The sequence below is a fragment of the Myripristis murdjan genome, chromosome 4 (genome assembly GCF_902150065.1).
Source record: "Myripristis murdjan chromosome 4, fMyrMur1.1, whole genome shotgun sequence".
NCBI lineage: Eukaryota > Metazoa > Chordata > Actinopteri > Holocentriformes > Holocentridae > Myripristis > Myripristis murdjan.
Window position 1 is genome coordinate 12,941,759 of NC_043983.1, and position 23,787 is coordinate 12,965,545.

Genomic DNA, 23,787 nt, shown 5'->3' on the forward strand with positions numbered 1-23,787 from the left:
CCATCAGCAGATATGGCATCTAATAAAGAAGACTGTTGAAAAGTTATTGCATGGCCATGAGAGTCATGTCAGTGCTCAAGTCCCACTGTATTTTATAACACAGATTTATTTCCTAGGGTCGATGAGACCGGTGTGAAGCAGATGTGTTTCTTTGACAGAGGATCAAGACTTGGCCATATAAATACTTTCGTCATGGCTAAAACTCCAAAGATATCAAAAAATAACACTTGATTCAAGATATTGTAAAGAAGACTGAATTGCTTTGGAAAAAGTGAAATCATCATTAACTTTTTTCCTACTTGCTTATAGAAACTAAAAAATACTTGGTATGATGGTTACTTTTCTGCTGTAAAGGTTAAATCTTGTTCACATGTTTGAACATCGTTTATGTTTGGGGTCAATTTGACCCCTGCAGTTTAAACTTCCACAAAATTATTATAACTAAAATTGTTATCAAAGTTTATGTGTCAAGTACTTTATGTTTCTTTGTTGATTACCTAAATAGCCCTTTAAATAAAACATAACTCCCCCCCACCCCAACTTATACATCCAGTATTCCTATTATGTGACAATGGAAAAATATTCAAATCACCATAAAATCTCACTGATTGATCTAAAATTGGAAAGAAATATTAATTTTTGGTGTTTTAATGGCTTTATATTATTTCTAAGTAATGATTTTTGTTATTTATAACCAATGCGTTACAAAGTGTGTACAGGACATTGAAAACATATCATCATGCCGATTTCATGTTTACCCGGTAGTGCCCATTAGGAACACTCATTAAATATGAAGCAAAAAAAAAAAAAAGATGTTAATCATTTATTTAGAGACGTTAAACATTGGCCTTGGTCAAATTGACCTGGAACATAATAGGAGGGTTAAGGCTTCCCTTCCCCTTCAATCAAAGAGCACGCCACCGTATATAGTACGTAGCTGGGGTTTGAATCTGGCCTTGTCCCTTTCCTGCATGCACCTCTCCTTCCTGTCTCTCTCCACTGTGACTGTCTAGTAAAGCAGAACTTCCCCCAAAAAATCATCTTGAGAAAAAAAAAAAAAAAAAAGAGGCAACATTGCCATGACCATTGATTACTCAATACATATCAAGATGCAAGGGGTACCCATTGGTGTTCAATAACAGTGTTAATTCCACCTTCTAATGCTAGTTTAAGAAGAGACATGTTTTCAGCACCTTTCCATCAAGACAGCATTAAAGACAGGAAGTGCCCCGCCCCGTTCCCTTTCCTCTCACTGTTGTCCCTCGACTCGTCCTTCTCCTGCTCTGCACATCCTCGCCTTGGTGATAATTACCACCTACCTTCAGAGAGCCAGGCCCTAATTGGCAGAGACGTAGATGGAGGTGAGAAAGAACAGTGCCACAGCCCAACCTCCGCATTAATTGGATATGGCTGTGAATAATGCATGCAGACTAAAGCTTAGGTTTTCAGCCAACGTGAAACATTAATACCTTGTGGGTGGCGTTAGATTTCAGGTAGCCTTGCTGTGAGTATTTATATTAATGAAGCAAGTGATTACTAGGTGAGAAAAGTCTATGGCATTTATTGAATAATTTTTCTAGCTGTCTCTATGTGAAAGTGCAGAGTTTTAGAGTCTTGCTTTATGTTTTTTTTCCCCTTCAATATGGCTGGCACCTTGGATATGTAATTCATATGTAGTAGCTATGAAAAGAAAACCTACCCTCTTCCCCACTTTTATCCATAGAAAGCTGACTGAGCATGTATATTTTTCCCCAGCAATTCTGTGCTCACATCCATTCAGTTACACACATTCACGCCTGGGAGCTCCGCAGTACATCCACATTCGTCTACTGCTAGCTAATGAGCAGCTCCAGTGGAGCAATTTGGGGCTAGCTGCCTTGCCCTAACACTAGGGCTGTGACGGTATGGATTTTTTCTTACCGTGGTGAAAAAACAATGTGGAAAAAAGGTCCCTTTTTATTGGACTTTACAGTCCATTTGTGCTATTTAAAAACATGTACAAGCATCATAGGATGAACTGTGACCAAAGCTGTTCACAAAATGGCATCCCCAACAACACTTCTGCCTAATCACGATATTACGATATCGAAAATTACAGATGGTATGCAGTTAAAATATTGATATATTAATATTTTCCATCACATAAAGTGCCCTGTCAATAATATAAAAGTGAAAGCAAAGTAGTTTCCATTTTCATCTCCATCCATATTTAAATATATGTGGTTAACTCCTTTTGTGTATGTTTACACTTACTGTTTAATTACATTTATAAGAATATTTTGAATTTCCCAGAGGAAGAATATACCGTAGCATACTCTGGGGATTAGATCAGAGAGTAGAATGGAGAAAAAGAGGTCTCCATTTGGATCTGCTCTGTAGGCCTCCCCTGTAAACACTACACTTTCAATTTCAACCTCAGATATTGCTTTTAAAAGTTTTAAAGGTTAGGCAATACTTTTCAATGAAGATAACATGAAAAGGGAGCAATTTCAAGATAATGTGAACCCTGGATAAAGACACTCAGGACATGTGCAGAAAACACAATGAGCATGTTCCTATGTGTGCATGCTAACACACACACAGACACACACAGACACACAAACAGATACACACACACACACACACACACACACACACACACACACACACACACACACACACACACACACACACACAACAAAACAGTGAGTCAGAGAGGCTCATACCATTAACAGTGGATGGTATATTGGTAAGAGATGTGCTTGGGTCCCTTTCTTCCGGCTGAATGGTGGTATCACTGTGCCCTGTTTTTTGGGCTGCAGGTATTAATGGAATAAGTGGCATCACCTCTTTCTCCTGCTCAGACAAACCCTCCTTTGGGGTCTGCAGTCCACCGGTGGGAGGCTTGAATGAAGACATTCCACTCCTGTGCTCTATGATAGCATTATCCATGCTGCCTTTGCCCGCCCCAGCTTTTGGTACACTAGAGATTCCTCCAGCTGCTTCACCTTGTGCCTGGTCCTCAGACACTAATGTCCCTGTGGTGGTGACAGGAGGACTTTCTGTCTCCCCCTCCACCTCATGTCCTGTCCAGTACCTAAAGGGCTTCATCAGAGTGCTAACAAACTCTGCCAACACACTGTTACTGCTGTATGACTGGGGAGTGAAAGATGATACCGATGATAATGGCGGCGGGTCAGAGTATCCTAAATGGACGTCTTCTCCTTCTTCTTCATGGGCAGAACCTCCTTGGCTCTCCAGTCTTTCCAAGGCAGAAAGGCCCAGAGTGTGGCTAACCTTGGGGTTTCCAGAGTCCTCCTGGCTAGATTGGCTGGTTTTGGGCTCAGCCTGGATGCCCTCCCAGTCCTGCAAGTTCTCCCCGGGACGCAAGTGGATGACGACATGCTCCTCAGAAATCTCAGAGGAGTTGCTGCTACCAGCAATGGAATGGACTCCTGCCTTCGCCAAGCTGACCAGGCCGGTCCATGTGGAAGACTTGGAGAAAGGTGCACCATGCTGGGCTTCAGTGACTGAGGGGATGGCCCCTGATGCTGGGTTTGTGGTCTGGTACTGACCTTGTGCCTCTGCAGCCTGGACCCCTGCCACCTGGTGAGCTGCAATGCACAACACAGCTACATTTTACTTAGAGCAAATGCACTGTTTTTAATTCACCTCTTTACCAGCAGCACAGTGCAGCACTGAACACAGCACTGAACCTCTGCTGCCAGTGCAAAGACAGGAGGGCTTTTATTCTATTGAATCAAGATTAAATTCAGTGCGCAACAGGGTATTATGGGATTTGCAAGGTTATATCACAAGGGATGCAAATTTTTCAAAATCCATTATTCCAAAAGCAAAATCCTATGACTAATGAATTGACAAATATGCATATAATTCTGTTCATGCAATATTAATGAGATGGTACAGGCAATATTATTTGCATGAACGTGTCATCCATTTCATGACATTAAACAGAACATATTACCACTTATATCTACTTTTCCTGGCTCCAAGACACAAGTCTTTTAAATATTCATGTAAATGTGCATAAAACACAGCTGGACAATGAAGTGACTCATCTATTGGCTGCATTTTTGAAAAATACACTGTTGAGCGGTTGTCCTCATGCTGTTCTTTTTTTACATAGACTGGTTATCTCATGCAGATGTTTTGCTTGAATTATAACTGTTCAAGCTGACACTATCATAAAACATCATTCTTACATCAAACTATTGACAGAAATATAATTTTCAAACAGCAGGCACGGTAGGCTGATATAACCTGCATACTTCAGAAAATGCAAAGGCACAGGATATAAAATCAAATCATGAAATGCACATTATCAGTATACAGACTATTTAGTGGGGTGTAAAGTCATTCAAAAGAGAAGATGAAACTAACTTATTCCAATCTCAGGTGGCACACAATGAAAGGACAAGGTCAGACACAGAGTCACTGCAAACCCCTATTGGACTTATTCACTCTCTCTTTCCATCTCTCTCTCTTTATACATTGCTTTTTGCTCCCTCTCCAATTCTCTCTTTGTCTCTTCGCTCTTTCTCTGGGTTGCTCTCTCTTTCAGGCTTCACTACACCACAACATACGAGCCTTCAAATTCACTAGGGGGGACAGAAATGCCACACAATTCCGTTGCTGCTACTTCATGCGTGACACAAACATCTCTTGCACTAATTAAAAACCAGAATGGAAAATAAGTCCCCGGATCCCCCCTGGTTACCATGGCAGTTACCAAGATGGTGTCACATCAACTTTATCATCACAGCATCCACAATGCACTACCTCTGTAGCAGTAGGCGTCAAACAGGGCGGTGGTGTCGGGGAAGCCAGTGCGGTTTGGGTTGTTGTAGACAGTCCGCACGCCAGGCTCATCCCCGCCACAGTTCCTTCGCGGGACATTGATGGGGTAGCGGACGCTGCCATCGGCCAGCCAGCCGGGGTCACACTGGTCCAGACCGGCCTGCCAGGCCAGGTAGAGCTGCCCGACAGTGGCCAGCTGGGCTCCAAGGGAGTGGCAGTGGGTGGATGCTGTTGCCAGGCTCAGCTTCTCTGGCAGAGAGGAGTGGAACACTTCGCCTGAGAGGAGAAAGAGGTGGGAGAGGAGAGATGAGGAGTTCAGCTCGGTGTATTACAGAGTGGGACGAGGAGCCTTAAAGTGTTGTAGCCTGTAGATTAACGTCCCTCTTGTTCATTTGGCTGACGATGGTGTGATTTTTTGTGGGGTGTGGTTTGTTTGTGCAGTTTGGTTAATTGTACTCTCCTCACTGTAACTGCGCAGGTAGAATTGCTGTGTGTGTGTGTGTGGTGTGGGTTACATGTTTATATTTGTCTGTTGTATTTTGTAATTTTCAAGGTCTGGAATGGAGAGTTGAAAGAATAGTTTTACTATCTGTGCATAATAATGGTAATAATTGTTTTACTATTAATTGTAGGTATATAATTACAGTAGGTAGGAATTTGTAGGTATTTGTGTGTATGTGTGTGTGTGTGTGTGTGTTTGTATGTATATGTGCATATATCTGCATGTGTAAACATATCTGCATGTAGAATTTGATTTTTCTTTCCTATGATTAACTTCCAAATGTATTTTCATGTACCTTTCTCTGGCAATATAGTACAAGTGCATTTCTTGTCATGTCAATAAAGGTGTTTTGAATTGAGCAGAATTGAACTGAAAATGTTTTATTAGCCATGTATGTAAATGCTCTGTATTTTCTGCAGGTTATTTCAGTACACAAGTACACAAAAAGTCCTGCAAAGTGAGAAGAAAGAGCAGAAGTGGAAGAAAGGTTGGGAAGTGGATAAAATAGTGATGTGAAAAGACGACTGGAGGGAGCAAGAGGACTGCAGTGACTGCAAAGCAGAAATAAAATTATATGATCAGATGAGCCACTGGCAATATAGTCAGTGATGAAAAAATATGAGGTGGGGGAGTGGACAAAGGTGGAGAAAGAAGATAGTTGTAGCACAGGTTTGATATGAGGATCCAGGGGATTTATGCACAGGGCAAGGTATGAAGTGGCTGATGAATAGATGGAGATAGTGGGGTGAAGGGTGGAGAATGAGGAAGGGACCAGCAGGAAAGGAGAATGAAGGGGAATGTGATTATGTGAGGAATGATGTGTGAGAAGACTGGCTAGGAAATGAGTGAAAAATGAATAGAAGACTTTTTAAAGGCCCTATAAAATGTAAAATATGGCACACCAGAGCCAAATAGAAATGGAAATACTTATGACCTGTTTCATCCTACTAAGTTGTCAGATAGTTTGCCAATATTAGATAGTCAAGTATTTGATAGTCATTTTAGTTCGTATTTAAAGCACTGATATTTACAGCACATGCAGCTCTGATGATACTTTATACCTAAACAATTTGGACTTTCAACCAAGTCAAAGAAAAGTTCAGGAATTACTTGACAATAGTTATACCAATACTGTTTGACTGGCAGTTTAAAATATGGATGGCTAGAGTTTATCATTTTTATCTTACTTTACAGACTTTATACAGTGTTTATATAAATTTAGAGAAAACCCCAGCTTTTTGTTAGTATGTAATTTCAGGTTTGATTAAATGCAATAATTTTATGATTATTTCAATTAGGCCATTTATTTCACAAAAGGATAGTTTTGTATAAGCATTTTGTGTTAAAACTATAGGTGGCTGCGATGGACTGGCGACCTGTCCAGGGTGTTTCCTTGCCTTCGCCCTATGAGTGCTGGGATAGGCTCCAGCACCCCCCCGCGACCCTAGTGAGGATAAGCGATTTAGAAGATGAATGAATGAATGAATGAACTATAGGTGGCCATGTAATCACGTCTGCTCAGAACCTCAATGTAAAGTGTTTATCCTTTCTGATTACTACTTCCTCCTGCTATTACAGTCAAGGTCTGTGTTACCATTTTGTAAAACGTGACCCAAATTCACTGACCCCTGTGTTGTCCCAAGGTTTGTTGTAAAGATGCCTGCTGTGTCTGTGATTGTTCTTTGGAATGCACAGAGGGTGAACAAAATAGAAAATAAACACCTGACAAAACAATATTGTAACGGCCTTCAGAGCAGCTTCAGTCCTGCTTGGAATTCCTGAGCAGCACATAGCAGCATGCTGGACCATTTTTTAAATAAGAGAGCCTCTAGCTCTTGGACAGAAGAAGGACTCTCTTGGAGCTTCAGAACTTCCCATAAAGATTCAAGGATGATTAGATCTGTTGACTGGGAATATATGGAAACATAATAAGAATTCACAAAACGTCTTAGCAGGATGTATGGAGGCATTATCATCTTGGTGTATGAAAACACCAAGAGGGAACAGCGTGTGAACCTGATGATTTACCCACTCTTGCAAAATGTCTGCATGTCCTGTAGCCACTACATAACCACACAGAGAAATCACTGGACCCAATGAGTCCCATGAGATGGCAGCTCATGTGACAACTGATCCACCAGCTTGTTTTAGACTTGTCAGTGAAAATTATGGACTGATGTAGGGCTGGGCCATATGGAAAATACTGAATATCAGGATAGTTTTGACCAAATAACTTGATATGAATATATGTGGCGATATTGAGGGCTGACTACTGGTGCTTTCCCAAAACGTTCAGATAATACGATTTTTGATAAACAATTAGTAATGTAGCGATGATAACCAAGCAGTTATAGGCAAATAGCAGAACAGCTAGGAGAGTAAAATAAGTTAAACAAAATTGCATCCCTTTACTGTAATGCAGCCTTAAAAAATCAGAAATGGGCAGCAAGTCATATTATATTACAATATCGTCACCCAAGACTGATGGACCTTTTTTTTCCCACCCCAAATGTAAACCTTGCAAGATTTTGAAAAAATACTGAAAGATGACTCCTTGATTGCCTATTCAGTGACCAAGGTTTTGTGTTTCTTCAACAGGATATGCATCTTTGTGCGTTGACCTTGAAGGAGCACTTTCTGAACGGCAGCCCTATTTTGTTGAGACTGTGTCACAGGGGTGGTGAATAAATTTTGTAATAATTCCCTCACTTTGTAACATCAGTAACCCTGTTACTGATGCAGTTTTTCATTGTTTGGCATACAGCATCATGATTTTCAATAGCATTTGCTGCATCACTTTAACTAATTTTGCAGTTTTTGTGACTGATAAACTTTCAGTTTTCACACAGACTCACAACCTCTTTGGAACTCCATTAGTCATCTAATGTTGCTTTGAAAATTTGCATGATAAAAGTAATGATTGTCAGACCTCTTTTATAACTGACACATGCTCCCAATTGTTAGTCAGCTCAGTATGACTCAACTGTGTAGAGGCCTTCCTAACTGTAATCTGGATACTTTTAAGTCCTTTTTCATGTAGTGTTTCTGTTGTTTTGCCCACTCAGTGTAGGTCTTCTTTAAGTTTGGATCTGGCATTTTAACTCAGAGTGAAGTTTGGGATGATGCTACTGACCCACTTAGGACTTCAGCCACTGCCTGCAGGAGGTTATAACATGAAACCTGGGCTCAACATTGTCTCGCTCCCTCTCACTTCCACCAGCTCCCCTCCCTCTCGCGGTTGCATACCGCTTAGTGGCTCCATGCATGACTAAACCCAAATTGATGGCTGCAGCTCTTGACTCCTACCTTGCAGCTGCTTAGCAAAGCAGTAGACATCAAACAGCTCATCAGGGGACCTATTGCCATAGTTACGGACCCCAGGTGAGTCCTCACGGTCACCATAGCAACCAGGTCGGGGTGACTGGATGGGATACCTGTGGCGAGGAGACAGAGATAGAGAAGTGGAGAGTGAGAGAGAAAATGAGAAAAGAGAGAGAATGAGAGAGGGGGATGAGTGAATAAAGCTTGGCCAAAGAAAAAGGAGGCTGAAGACAAACTCAGTTCCCCAGGGGGGAGTTTGTGCTCAATATGCATACAAAATTGGACAGAAACTGTGCTAGACTTAACGATATATCTAAATATACCAAAATATATTTGCCATAGAATGACAGAGAGAAATACACAAAATATCACCTTTCCTACTGGGAGAAGTGCCGAAGTCCGCTATAAAGCTACAGTAGCAAAATTCATTATTTATCACCATAACCTTGGGAACAGCTAGTGGACATCTTGGAGTGGAGTGGAGTTTCACTGAATAATTATACAAGCAATTGACTTTAAATTGTTTTTAAAAATGTGTTTTTATGTTCTGACACTGGTAAAATGCCAATAAAGCTGAATTGAGAGAGAAAAGAGAGAGAGAGAGAGAAAGCAGGAGAGAAGGAGGGAGGGAGTCAAGGAGAACCAGAAATTCCTTCAGTGGCTTGACATGCCTCTGGGGACTAAGAAAATAGGGATCTATTCTGACTCCAGCTGTGCAATTATTCCACAAGTGCATTGATTCCAGTGGCACCAGGGAACAGGCAAAGAGACTGATTAAAAGATTACACTGGGCACACAGAGACTTATGAGGGACTAGGGAAAGACACACATACTGTATGCATCAACACTCACACACTCACATAATAAAACATTTGGTTACATTTGCACATGCCCACACACACATGTACAAATGCCTGCACACACAAACACCAACACACACACACTTCCCTCATATTGCAACCTGTTTTTCAGAGTACAGAAAGAAAAGAACCAAGCATCCTCCTGCATTTCCCTGTTTCTCGTTCTCCCTCCCTCTCTCTGCTTGGTGGCTGATGAAGTGATGGCTGATGTCTGTATTTTTTCACACTGTTAATTGGACATTTTCCTCCCGGTTGATGTGCAGCAAGAGCCTCCTGGATCTGGACCAATTAGGTGGTTCCCCAGTGAGAACAACAGGAAGGTAGGAAGGAGGGAGAGAAAGGAATAGGGAAGGAAACTGCACCCCTGGAAGGTTGTGAGAAACTGACAGTGAGACAGCAGTCAATCTGCTTGGCTGCCTTTGTAAGAGTGATTTTAAATGAAAGCCTTGATATGAAGACCACCGTTGAAAGACATGCTCTGACTGGCCCTGTTAAGACAGCCTTAATAGAAGGTGGCAGGCTGAAACAGAGACAGCAGCCTGACAGGCAGTTCAGGGGGCGCAGACGTTGCCTTTCCAGTGTGCAAACAAGCAATTATATCCAATTATATCAGATAGTAGCGTGTTTACACAAACTCCCAAAATATCAAAATAATTTTCAACGCCTTATACTTCATACCCCTACTTCAGTATGCTTTCCTTTTTGGGCATATCTTGAGACAAGAGACATGTCGTAAGTAGCCAAGAGTGTTTATTTTTGTAATAACTTTTGATCATGTCACAAATAAATCAAAAATACCAGCCTGGAATAACTGTCTGATAGTGATTTCAAAATAGTAACCTGATCCTTCACACTTGGGCTGACAGCAAACTGAGACACTTACAGCCCCACTCTCTGCTAATTACCATTTAGCTGGCATACAAATGCAGCTGTTATAGAAATCCAACTTTTTACTGTATTGAACAATGAGTTGGAGTCTATGGTTGCACCTTTGCTCTGCCCTTGAATCCAATTTGTGTTCTCTTTTCAGCCATCATCATGTGCAATCATCTCACAGCAAAGTTGACTGTGAATCACTACTTTTGTGTTTTAGTATGGCCTGTTCATTTCTATATCACAAAGTTGCTTTAAATCGCTGCCCCGGTGCTACAGGATGATGAATGCAGGACAGAAGCAGGACTGGAGATTTCTCCAGTCGCTGGTGCTGCATACTATAGTATAGATAGTTTCATTATGCAAAGAAGACTTGGACAAATTAAACTCACTGCTGGATTTATATTTTCAAACATCATTCGATGTGTCACTTGTTTCCATGTCACTTATTCATAGAAATAAGTGACACACAAGTTGTCATTTATAACCATCATTCTACTGACATCGTGAATAGTGATTTTTGTGAAATTTTTGTCATAAAGAACCAAATTGCATATTTCATTACATATACATTAAAGTAATGTAGCTCTAACTGATTTTATAATTTTTGCATGATAATGTGCAAATATATACACTTCCCTTAAGAACTTCTTTGCCAGCACTTCTTCCACATTTTGTCTACCCGTGTTAAGGCCGAGGGTTGGGATTGGGATTGGCCAGGTACTGTATAGAGTCTTAGGGTGTATTCAGACCTGTCTCGTTTCGAGCAGTTGTTCCGAAACAGGGAGCATTTCCCCCCAAAGATTGTTTCGTTTGGACATATGTGAAAACAGCGAGATAAAACAAGCGGACCGAGATCGTCTAGAGTGGTCTCGGCTCCTTAGTTTTGAGCCCTGGAGCAGTTCGCTTGCAGTGAGAACATAACGGACACAGCAGCCGACACAATTGACTCATAACTGTGGTTCACCCTCCAATAGAGGGGGGCAGTAATGCACCCGGTTGCCAACCGTCAACCAAAAAAAAAAAAAAAAAAAAAAAAGAAACAGCAGAAAAAGAAGCCACAGAGGAAGAAGGGTTTTTTCCTTGCAGGATTTCTGACCAATGAGAGAACAGTTGGTCCGCGCATGACATTTGTTTACAACTTTGGACCGATACAGACTGTTGCCTTGTGAACACAAACAACCCAAAGGAAAAATGCAACAATGGTATCGATTTAGCCCCTGAATCGGAACAAAGCAAACGAGCCACAGGTCTGAATACACGCTTATTCTACTATTCATGGTACGCACTTGCAGGGTTAACTCCTTGTGTGTGTCCCATGCTCTGAGCATTATTTAAGAGTGACAATAGTGCAAAATATCTTCGTCTTATTCCTCATTGTTGTCAGAGAGGAATTTGAGATAACTGCCATGACATCAGCTGTGTTTTATTTGTTGCTCTGCAAATTGTCATGGCAACCACACAGCTAGTTAGAAATTTCTGAATTTTTCCTTATTTATACTACTTGGTAGCAAACCTTCCGGACAATACATGTGTTGGTAAACTATTGTACTGTATATAAGCCATCACCCCCTTGAGGATGTTCTTAATCACAAGGACTTTGGTGCTGCTGTGAATATGAGGCGCTGCATTGCATCATTTTTGTCATCATAATCACACTAAAGAGTGTTCTCTTGGGTTTATTTCCATGGAAACACTGACCTATAGGTGCAAAAGAGTTTTTAGGGGCTTTTGCGCTGCTTGCGGCTAGAGTTTGAAAACCCTACCGTACTGTCTGGTCAGACAGCCATCCAGCGTCACAGTTGTCATAGCCATCAGCGAAGGTGGCCTGCAGCTGGCCTGGTGTGGCTATGACTGCAGAGTTCTCCAGACACACCCTCTTGGCATCAGGGAAGGACAGGGCGTAGCGGTCATGAGGAGCCCTGTAGTGGAACACCACACCTAGAGCAGGGAGAGAGGGGACATGATAGAGGTATACACCACAGATTAATTTCCTGATTTTATGAACTGCAACCTTGTGTTTGAAACATGGAAATATACATGAACTGTGACCTTGAGCCATTAAAACATGAACATGGACATGCGCGCAGACACATAAACACCCTGCCCTTTAGACGATCAGATCATGTACTGACATTGTTCCATCTGTGCAGGAAAACACAACAGCATTCAGGTTCAACAACCTCTGTACGTGATTCTCATTTGCATCAGACAGACAGTCGGCTTATCATCAGAGAAAAGAGATGCTGCCCTTGGATACAGTGTATGACAAACAGTGGCAATGTTTATTTTACTGCTTTAACAGTATAAACACAATGTCACCCTGCTACACCCACAAAAAGTCTCTGTGCTTATGAGACCAAAAAAGAGAAGGAAAGAGGAGCCGGAAACAAAGATGCAACACACTGACGGAGATGCATAAGAAAGTGTTAAACTACAGAGAGACAGAGAGAGAGACATGAACACAAGAGATGTAAGGCAGAGGTTAGAAAAAGTAAGAGGTGGAATAATAAATAAACAAGGGACAAAGAGAACCCTGAACCGAGCAGATTCCACCAAAATGGGAAAAGAACAGCTTTCGAAGTGTCTACCTAATGTCTCTTCACCTCCCACCTCTGCCTGCCATTCACACTGCTCTCCCCTGAGAGGCAGCCAGCTACATGAAAGCCGGCAGACGTCTGGTCACTAACACAGTTCCTTTATCTTCCATGGTATTGTGTGGGAGAGTGACAGAGACTCCTCTGAGATGGAGGTGTGGGTAGTCGGGGGCAATTTCAGCATTAATGCCCCTGGCTATTGCTATAGACAGCAAGCAACGCCATGTGTTTTTCTTTGTACACATAAATGACACCTGTATACAAATGCACAAAGGTACAAATGCACGCATGATCCTTTTCCAAAGCCAAGAAGTCTGTCTAGCTTTTCTGTCAGCTTGGTCTCATCATCCATTTTTCAACTTCACAAGAATGTGGAGCAGGACTGCTTTCTTTCATTTTTGTTCCTTCTCTCTCTCTCTCTCTCTCTTTCTCTCTCTGTCTCTTTCTCTTTCTATTCTTCTTATTTCACTTTATTTGCATCTGTCTTTTTGAGGCCGTGGGATCCATTTCAATGCATACACTAAAGAGACAAATGGGTTTCCTCCCTATATGGGGGATCTAGTCCCATTGCACAGGAGGGCTGCATTCTCAATACCTCATCTTTTTATTTTCACAGCATCTTCATGCATTCTGCCACAGTCTCCAGGGAGAGAAACAGGAAGGCACCCATTTGCGGGAAGGCGCAAAGCTTTATAACTTAACAATGTCCTCAGAGTAATGCTGTATAAACAATACATGCAGTAATTGGTGCCGCTCATCTCTGTGGTCATACGTATTGCTTAGTACACCACTCTGCATTGTAATCTCTAGAATCCAACTTGTCTCAAAGAGAAAGCTGAAGTAAATGTGGGCATTATCTGTAGGAGAGCCCACTTTAATAATATTAAAAATCCTGGAGCACCAAAATTTGGGAATGTGTCTAAAAACTGCATATATTTTCACTCCAAGACCTCATCAGGAGCTTGCATACCTCTGAAACATCCTTATGTTGGCAATTAGGCAGAAACTAGCTGAAAGTCTTCCACACTGTGGAGCCAGTAAAAAGTGTTACAATACAATTTTCAGCATGTCAGAGTCTTTGATATATCTATTGTCCCCTCACCAGTTAACCGTAGCCAGCCATATCTCACCATGGACAACCGCTGACACACAAAATCAATGCCATCGCGTTCTAATTGGCGAGACACAGGCAATTGACCAGTCAATATGTGCCGAGAGAAAGAAAGAAGAGGGAGACAAGACGAGGAGAGAGAAAGTGACAGTGCGAGAGAGACAGAGAGAGAGAGAGAGAGAGAGAGAGAGAGAAAGGCAGTGAGAGAGAAACGAAAAGCGTGATAGAGAAAAAGGGGAATAAATCTCATTAGTGCTTAGTTACATATAAACACGTCTCAGAGAAGAGCCCTGTAGATAAATATGATATTGATATAGCTGAGTGGTATCAATACCTGCTAATTAATATGTTAAGCACTCAGGAGAATTAGAGCGAGGAGGGCTGCATTCTGCCATGTAGCGTGACTGCCAATTATGGCTAAGCCCTGGAGATGGCTACTCCTCGACGGACACGTAATTGGTTTCTTTCTGAAGGAGTGGTTTTCATAGCGTGTTAATCGATTGGCCAAGGGAGGGAGGAGGCAGGGGCTCCCAAGCATAGTGCCAGGGGTCTCACTCACTACCCATAAAGTGCTCTTATGGAGAAAGATGAGGTGCTTCGCTCGCCTGAGAAACCCAGATACCGTCCTCCTTGATGTAATTATAGAGACACAGTGGCACACATACAAATACACACATACAAACACCAACAAACACATGTACATGCTTGCACACAACACATGAGACCTGAGCCTATATCTAGGTAACGGAGTGGAGGCCATATCTGTGTTATTCTCAATGGGAGATGATGTAGCCAGTGTAGTGGATGGCATTGTGCTCTATCTGGGCAAGAGAATGAGGCTACTGGGTTTTTAGAGTGCAGTGGCGCTGACGTTAGCAACATTAGCATGGATTTGTGGCAAGCGGCAGCACAGTATACAGTGGCTAATGCAGTGTGTGAATCCCCAGTAGTCATTACGATAATAGCCAATTATTAACAATAGCTAGCGACCTGGAAAAAATCTGATGATAACTCTGCAGCTAAAATACTTTGACGTGGTAATTATGGTTATATGGCAGTTAACTACCTCTGGGTGGCCTGATAATATCGCAAAACCTGGCACCTAGGACAAATATGCTGGAGTAAATGGTTAGTCCATTCAGCCACACAGAGCTATACGGAGCCCTTGGAGTAGCACTATTGGATAATAGCAGGCACTGCTGGGTTCCAGTGCCTCATTGCTTTCATAAGGCTTTCATTGCATGAACAGCACCTGAGTGGCTAGGTCTATGATGTTTTATGCAGTCTGGCTCCTTCACCTTTTCCCCCTATCAGACATTTTACACAGACAGTAAACAACCCTGGGTGTAATGGCTGTATTAACCTGACACAGGAAACAGAGTCATTATTATTCATGGTGGTGAAATTGGAGCAACTAGGGAGCTCTATACAATCAAAGACTGGATTGTTGTATCCTTTGGACTATAATTTGAGTGGGTAAAAAGATGTATGGCAAATGCAATGATAGCAAGTGTTTGGTGTAATATCTTGGTATGCTACCAAATACCAGCATATGGTAAGAAGAAATTTTCAGTAAGATGATGCAGAATCAGTAAATACAGGCTTTCTCTTGCTTTTCTCTCTTGCTCTCTCTTTCTGCTTCTCTTCATCCCAGTAATGTTTACTGGCATGATTGTCCACAACTACTAAAGTACAGTAATGAAAAAGATACAAGAGGCTCCTCCACATTTATTGACTTTGCTAATATGTAACAAAAGCAAAAGTGAAGTACTGATGTAAAAATCCACTTAAGTAAAACATTTTGATTTGACATAATAGTGAATTTCCTCAAGTTCTCAAGTGTGTATCTCATTTGGGCAGCGTAATAATATTGTCTGAGATTTGGCAGTGCCGGGCCTCTATTTTCCTTGTCAAGTAGGAGTGTCTTAAATTTTACCCTTGGCCTTCCTGCTGTCCAGATAAACCGGGATATCTGTTTGTCCCATGTTATAAATTGAGCTTCAGGGATTCAGACAGGTAGTGATAAGGAAAGGTATAGCAACCTTAGCAGCACGTTCATTTTCACCACCTCAATTCTTGAGCCAAAGTCCAAACTTATTATATTGTAGTTTGTTTCGTACATTGTGCTAAGTTCCTGAGCAATTAGCAACTAGAAGGTATTTTATTGATTTTGCCTCCCACTTCCATTTATTTTTCTACTTAATTGCTTTACTTGGTATAGTTAAGAGGGAGTAGCTGTTTTTGAAATGTTCAGTTTGTAACCTGACATCTGACTGTAATTATTTAGGATTTTCATAAGCTTGGGAAGTGATGAGTTTGGGTTTTGGAGATTTGGAAAGGTTATAATATCGTCTGCCAAAGGCTGCCATAGGCCAGTGGCTCTATGAATACTGCTCTATGGATATTGCAAAAATGGAGGGGCCGGGGCAGCAGCCCTGGTAGGTGCCTCTAAACAGCTTAGCCATTGATCTTTAGCAGTTCGGTCTCTATATAACGACTGAATTCACCTAATGAACTGTTTATTAAAACTCAGCTTCTCTAGTACCTTGTACAGAAAAGACCAGCTAACATGATCAAATGCCTTTTTCATGTCAATACTGTAGTGCTGCGTTTAGATGTTGTTTATTAGCCAGTTCAATTATGTGCAGAGTTCGTCTGATATTATCCTGTGTTTGTCGACCTTTTACGAATCCTGTCTGATCTTCATTTATTAAAACGGGCAGGAAGTGCTCAATTCTTTTTGAGAGTACAGATGTAAATAATTTATAATCTACATTCAGTACAGAAATTGGTCGATAAGATTCACAATTTTCTTTATTTTTACCTCCTTTTGGGATGATTGATATCACAGCCGCTTTGCATGATGGTGGAACAGCAGCTTGTTAAGTGTCCAGTTTAAGGATTCTAGTAATACAGGGGAGAGATCTTCTTTGAAGATTTTATACCATTCATTTGGAAAACCATTGCTCCCTGGGCTTTAATTTTCTTTCAACTTACTAATCACTATATCTAATTCTTTTTTTGTTGTAGGAAAGCCCCCTCCAAGTTTGGAGGGGGCTCTAACTGCCCCTTTTGCTCCTCCTCAACTGTGACCCTGCTGGTGTATCCAGGGTAAAGCCTTTCGTAAGGAGAGGGTCCAGCGTTAAGGATGGCTAATAAGTCAAAAAGAAATAACTGTCATCCTGTAAGTCCAACATATACTGTACAGAAAATAAACCCACATAATGATCAATACAAGGTCAAAATCCAAAACTACACAGTTATCATGTCATTTTTAAGTCGTACTGGGTAGTTTAGTTTAAAATCACCATTCATATGTGCTCAATGTGTCCCCTATGAAACTCCTGGAGTTTATTCCTTGCTCTCTGGGTCACTGCCGGCTCTCTCTCATGGTGTCCCACTGCTTGCTGCCATCCCAACAACTCACAAAGCCGTGTTTCCATGCTGTGCTTTCCCTCGGTTTTCTCCGACTCTTCCATGGGGAATCTGCATCTCCTCAGCTCCCCCAGCGCCACCTGAGCACTGCTGTATGTCCGGAGTCCGGACACCCCTTTCCCAGTAGATCTGCCTATTTGTGTACGGTATTTGGAAGCGACTCTCCCTTTCCTTTAGGGCTTTCTTTATCCCACTGTGTTCTGAGGGCTCCTTTACTATCTCCGACACATAATCATGGTCGAGGTAGAGAGTTCTGTTGCCCAGCTAGATTTTTCCTTTTTTCCAAGCTTCTGTCAAAAACATCTCCCTGGGAGTGAACTCCTGAAAGGTGGTGGGGCTTTGGGTCAGGGTTTTTGCGGGAGGGATCAGTGAGTCTGCTGAATTTTCAGACCCAAGTATTGTGGTAACAACTGGTGACAATTCGCTTCTGAGGAGTTTTAGAATTAACTAACTCCTTCTGCCACTCTGAAGATGTGCATGTTGTTTCTCCTCGACTGAGATTCTTAGTATGTTAGTTTTTGCTGTATGGCTCTGTGTTGCTCCAGGCAGGTACCTTGGTTGCCTCTGTGGCCCATTTCTCTACCTGCTCCACGCAGGTCTCTCTGTCTCCAACTTGGCTGGGCAGACTCTGCATTACTATTGCGAGGTTGTCAAGTTTGCCATCAATTTCTTGTCCAACGAGTGTAATGTCCTATCTCAGACTGTCGTTATCTCCCTTGAGATCAGTTTTTAGCTCCTTTATCACCCTGAGTATATCTTTGGCATCTGTGGTCATTTTTTGGGGTTTATGGCTTTCCGCAGCTTCACCTTGATTGTTAGCTTGACCTGCTTTGCTGTTGCAAGCTTTCACAGACAAGATGCTTTTATCTTGAGTTTTTAGCATTTTTTCTTCTCTTTTAAGGTCTTATGTGTTTGTTTTTCCACTCATCTATCCCTTCCACTGATAAAAATTGAGATTTCAAGTTATTCTGTGGGTGAATTGCAGTGAGTCTGGCAGCGGGGTTTCACTATGCATCTGACTACTCCATCAGCAAACTGCAAGTCCGAGACAGGAACATTTTTACATTTAATCTTTCCCTTGCGGTTCTACAGGGACAAGGCAAAAGAGTTTCAAGGCAAAGAAGTTGATTCTTTTCACTGAAATATATGGAAAATGCAAAATACAGTGCAAAAACAAAGTGAAGTACTCTTTTCTTCTTAACTAAATGACTGTTCAACAGAAAGGGCTCTACAATTTGTCATTACAGTTGTCCAGTTTCTATTGCTTGTGAAAGCTCAGAGAACCTGCACTCTGTAAGGGAAGCCTGCAGAGAGCTGCTCCATTACAGTAACATGAGTAAATGTAATGAGTCAATCTGTCCTTCGCTAAAGTGGATTAATACACATTAGAGTACAGGGCCATCTGATCAGGGAACGATCATGGTGCAATTTTTATGTAAAATGCTTTGATAAGTTGATCATAATTATGATAACTGACAAAACAGGGGTATTTTATTAACTCACAACAACTCATGGTAATTGCTCAGGCACTGGCCCTCAGGCTATGGCATGCTGGTGCACAGAGCAGATTGGCCAGCAGTAGTTGGAAGCTTTAGATTTTCTCTTTATCTGATAGTAGGGACCAATTGGTTATTTTGTTTGAATCGCTTTAACAGTACTTATTTTTTATTATAGTAGCACCTTTGCTGACAAGCAGACATGGTTATCATGTTATTGGCACTACAGCTCACAGAGATAACTTTGTTATGGTGCTAAATAATAAAGAAAACAGTGCAGAACCTCACTTTCTAAATTCGATAGCAGGGCTTCAACTATGACCTTTTTCCAAAGGCAGCCATTTGGGCACTAACAACAACAAAGTACTGGCATTCATAAAAACTGTGTTACTTACACACATACAATACATGGAGAGCTCAGACAGCCCTAAAAGTTTTCAAATTCACTACACACTGCTACACTGCACAATCTCCCACATCAACATGGTGTACCTAGCTTCACCTTTCTACGATGCTTTGTACTGCAGATAAAAATTTTATTTTGACCTTGGGCGACCTTCATGCAAAATTGAACCAGCTCACCCTTCGTTCATTACTTCTAGCACCTTCCATGAGTTATCTTGCCAACAGACAAACACACAAACAGCGGCAAAAACATGACCTATTGTAACTACAGGCAACCTTAGCTAGCAAACTAGCTACTTACTACCTACACTAGATTTCGCTACCTAGCTGAAGAAAACCAAAACATATTACCTTAAAATGTGAACATATATCCTGCTGGATTGTTGAGATTCATTCCTATATTTGTCACTGGGGAATCGGCGAAACAGTAAATATCTGTCTGATTTGTGTTTGTATGATGTGCGTCTTGTTGCTTTGTCATAGCAGGCATTTTGACCTGAAATAGCAGAGTAAACACAGGTGTTATGAATGACATTAATTACAGTTTGGTCCCATTCAAGTGAGCCAGCATGACCAATAGCAGGAACAGAACCCTAATTAATGTCATTACGAACACCTGTGTTTATCTGCTATTCATGCCCAAATGCCTGCTGTGAAAAAGGGCTATAGGACATTGTTCTTATGGGCAGAGCTGCACACCCCCATTGTAGTCCAAAATGGCAGCTGTGGGGAAATAAGGTCTTTTATTTTTTATTTAATTTTTTTTTTTTTTTTTTTTTTTTTTACCTGTGACCTCCAGGGGCACTGTGTCCTGCTCATCATTAATGCCCACCACCACCTCGCAGCGGTACAGACCCGAGTCGCTGGAACGAAGGCCACTCAGAGCGAGGCTGGCATTGTAGCGGTTGTCGTGGTAGCCGGGCAGTGTCACACGACCCTGGAAGGCCTTCTTCACCTGAGCGAGGACAGCAAGGCAGGGAGTGAGGAAGAGGAGGGAGCGGAGGAAAACAGAAGCAAGCAGGAGAAGGAGGAAAGGAAGAGGATAGAAGGAGGGAAAGAAGGAAGGAAGGGAGGGAGGAAACACGGGAGGAAGGAAGGAGGATAAGTGAGGAGGAGGGAAGTAAGTAATTAGGATGGATGTGGAGTGAAAAAGGGAAAAAAGGAAGGTGGAAGAGAAAGGAGGACGGAATAAAGAAGAGGATGTAAGAAAGTAAGGAAGAATGGAAGACAGGGAGGGAAAAAGAAGGATTGAGGACGGCAGGTAGAACAAGAAAGAGGAGAGAGGGAAGGAACAAACAAGGAAGGAGTGGGGGAAGGAACAAGGTAGAGAAGGGAGGGAAAGGAGGAGGAGGGGAAGAAAGGAGGGAAGTAAGAAGAAGGACAAAGGAAGAAAGGAGGGAAAGAAGCAAAGTATAAAGAGGGAAAAGGGATAGTAGATAGTAGATTGTGAACACAGCTAAATCATGACACACAACAATAATTTTGGAACTGAGCAACAGTAATGTCGGTCAAGCTGAAATGTACATAGATACCTCCAGTATATTTACCTATTCATGCAAAATACTTTGAGCCTTACTGTACCTTGACCACGTTGTCTTTGGCCACCAGGACCGACTGCTCCTTCTGCAGGCCGTCGGAGCCTCTCTGGCCCCAGACCTTGGTCCACTTGATCCGCGGGGGCTCGTGGGAGGGACCGGTGCTGGGGCGCAGGGTGAAGAGGCAGGGAAGGAGGACAGTTTTGGACAGCTCCTCACTGATGGTCTGGTGGGTCACCTTCCGCATGTTCACCACAGTGTCTGCACGGGCCACGCGAGAGGAGAGGAGAGGAGAGGAGAGGAGAGGAGAGGAGAGACAAAGGTAAGATGAAAGAGGACTGTAAATAAAGCCTCAACAACAATCCACAGGATGCTGTTTCTCGTTGCACCCACAACACCTTAGTTAATTGCCTCTGCTACAAGAAATACGTGCCTCCCCTCCAGTTTCCTTTGTTCCACCATATACTCCTTTTTGTAGAGTAAAAGGCAAAGCACCAAGGCTCATTCAGTTTCACTGATTATTGGCCATTGATCTCCCAAACCATTACTGTGCTACCTGGACAGTGGGAGGCAGGGCGAGAAAGCAGAGGGGAGACATCAAAAGTCCTTTCATAAACTATAGATCAAACCTGGATATGCCTTATGGGATCAATATCATAGCTGAAAGCACCACCACCATGGATTAACGTTACAAATGGTACCATCCTTTAAAAATACAGGTGATAGAGAAAATGTCTGTATTTATAATGAATTCAACTTTCAGATTCTCAGTGCACTCAGGACACCGCTGGCATCAATGTTTTTGCTGAGCAATATTCTGCAGTGTTGCTTTCCGTCTTTCATCACTCGCTTATCTCCCTAGCAAGTTAAAAAGGAACCTGTATTTATTATGAAAACATTAACCTTACAAGTCGCAGGCATTGCACAACAGCCGCACCAGAGGCACATCATACATTAGCTGCTACTCTAATTCCATATAACCTTGATCCTTTCATCATTAAAAAGACTGAAGTGGCTCATTTACATTGCAGTGGAAAACTGCGATAGCCAACCCTCCACCTTCCTACAAAACATCAGCACAGTTATCATCTCAGCTGCCGTATTGAATGAGGTTTTACGTGTAAAGCCTCAGCCCTCATTTGACTCTTTTCTATCTCCCGACGCAGTCTCGCTTCCTCTAGTCGGGCGGTGAGAGCACTGCCAAGCAGAACTCATTAGGTCAGCGCAGGGTGAGAGAGAAGGAGAGAGAGCTGGGATTCAGTGGAGGAGATATTGACAAAATCAACCCTCCACTAGCGCCTGGAACTCATTAGGGGATCTCCAGAAGTCTCCTGAAATAACGAATCTCATTTTCCCTCAAACTTAAAAAGCCCAGGTTCATTGCATGCTCTTCCAATCATCTCGCCAATCTTTCTAGGAGTTACTTTATATATATATATAAAAACTAATTAAAAAAAAAAAAAAAAACACTAAGAGCTATACAGCTAAGAAATATCATGGAGCAGTATCAGGGGAGTACTGTAAGTTAAACTCCACTTGTTCTGTTGAGGCAGAGGAAATGTAATGCCAACCTGTTACGAATGAATGAGAGCAAGACAGAGGAAAAACAAGAAAGAGGAAATAATGAAAGAAGAGAAAAGGCACCACTTGCTCGGATGGAGGAGACTGAGCCTGTGGCTGAGCGGTGGAGAAAATGAGCTCATTGATTTCTTTTCATTAACGTCAGTTTCCTCTGCACACCTTCTGCGGGTCCTCTTCCAATTCCGTCTGATTGGATCTCATGTTAAAGCATGCGCGATGGGAGCGGCCCCTCCTATCTGCACAGTAATTAAATGGCAGATTGGAGGAACGCCGTTTCTCCCTGTGATCACAGACACACTGTGGCGCGAGTCGCTAAATCTCTCCACCCCTCTTGCAATTCTGTCTTTTCTATCTCCTGCTGCTCTCGCCACGTCTCCCCTTCTCCTTCTCCTTCTCCTTCACATTATGACCACCAGCCAGGATTTCATCTGAGGATTTCATTTTGGTTCTGTGCTTATCTGTTTATTTTTCATCTTGAAATAATCCCATATGTGCAGTATATAGGTTTTTGGCAATCCCATGCTTTGCTTTTTCCTCAGCCCTGGTGAGCAAATTCACTTCATTCAGTTTTCACTTCATTCGTGATTCTGATTTGATTTTACCCCAGTTGCTTCCTCTTCGATTGTCACTGAGTTTTGCCTACCAGAGAATGGGTGAAACGTGTGTGTGTGTGTGTGTGTATGTATATGTGTGCACCCTGGAATGCACTTACTGCGAGCCACTGAGTGAAAACATCTAATCTCTCATTCACTGTTTTCATGCTGTTGATGGACTATTGATGGAAAACTGAAAGCACACCTTCTGCAGGCACACGTGTACACACACACACACACACACACACACACACACACAGCCATTTTCCATTCCTTGCTAGGCTTGTGCACACACAAATAGTAGACATGTGAACAGCTGTCACTGCTCATTGCTGCAGCCCTTTTGTTGTCATAAAAGTAAGAAGCTGAGTGCCTCTTCCCATAGCTTAACATCAGCACTCCCTCCTCATCCTCCCCTCCCTACATACACACACACTGCACATACATACCACCTCTCTGCTCCTGCCTGCGACATCCTCTTAAACAAGTGCTACATGCCTAACTCCCCCACCACCTGATCTATTCTAAACCATGTTGCCCTGTTTGGCAGCTTCAAACAGGATTCGTGCTCTGAAATGGCCCCTCGCTTCACACTCAAGAGAAGTTCAATCCACTGAGAGAGGTGACCTGTGAAATAAAATGCATGAGCCCTTAAAAGGCTGAGGGGTAAGAGGAGAGGAG

The 23,787-nt window shown here is 42.3% G+C and overlaps 1 protein-coding gene across 1 annotated transcript in view; it reads right to left on the reverse strand.

Annotated features, from left to right (window-relative positions):
* ncanb (neurocan b) overlaps positions 1 to 23,581 on the reverse strand; it is an 89,592-nt gene extending 66,011 nt beyond the window's left edge. The window contains exons 1-7 of the mRNA XM_030049711.1: positions 23,556 to 23,581; positions 20,979 to 21,270; positions 20,184 to 20,352; positions 12,120 to 12,294; positions 8,606 to 8,733; positions 4,780 to 5,073; positions 2,706 to 3,593 (exon numbers count right to left, since the gene is read on the reverse strand). Of these exons, the coding sequence (XP_029905571.1) occupies positions 2,706 to 3,593; positions 4,780 to 5,073; positions 8,606 to 8,733; positions 12,120 to 12,294; positions 20,184 to 20,352; positions 20,979 to 21,270; positions 23,556 to 23,581 (1,972 nt within the window). The remainder of the gene's footprint in view (positions 1 to 2,705; positions 3,594 to 4,779; positions 5,074 to 8,605; positions 8,734 to 12,119; positions 12,295 to 20,183; positions 20,353 to 20,978; positions 21,271 to 23,555) is intronic.
* Positions 23,582 to 23,787: the final 206 nt, after the last annotated feature.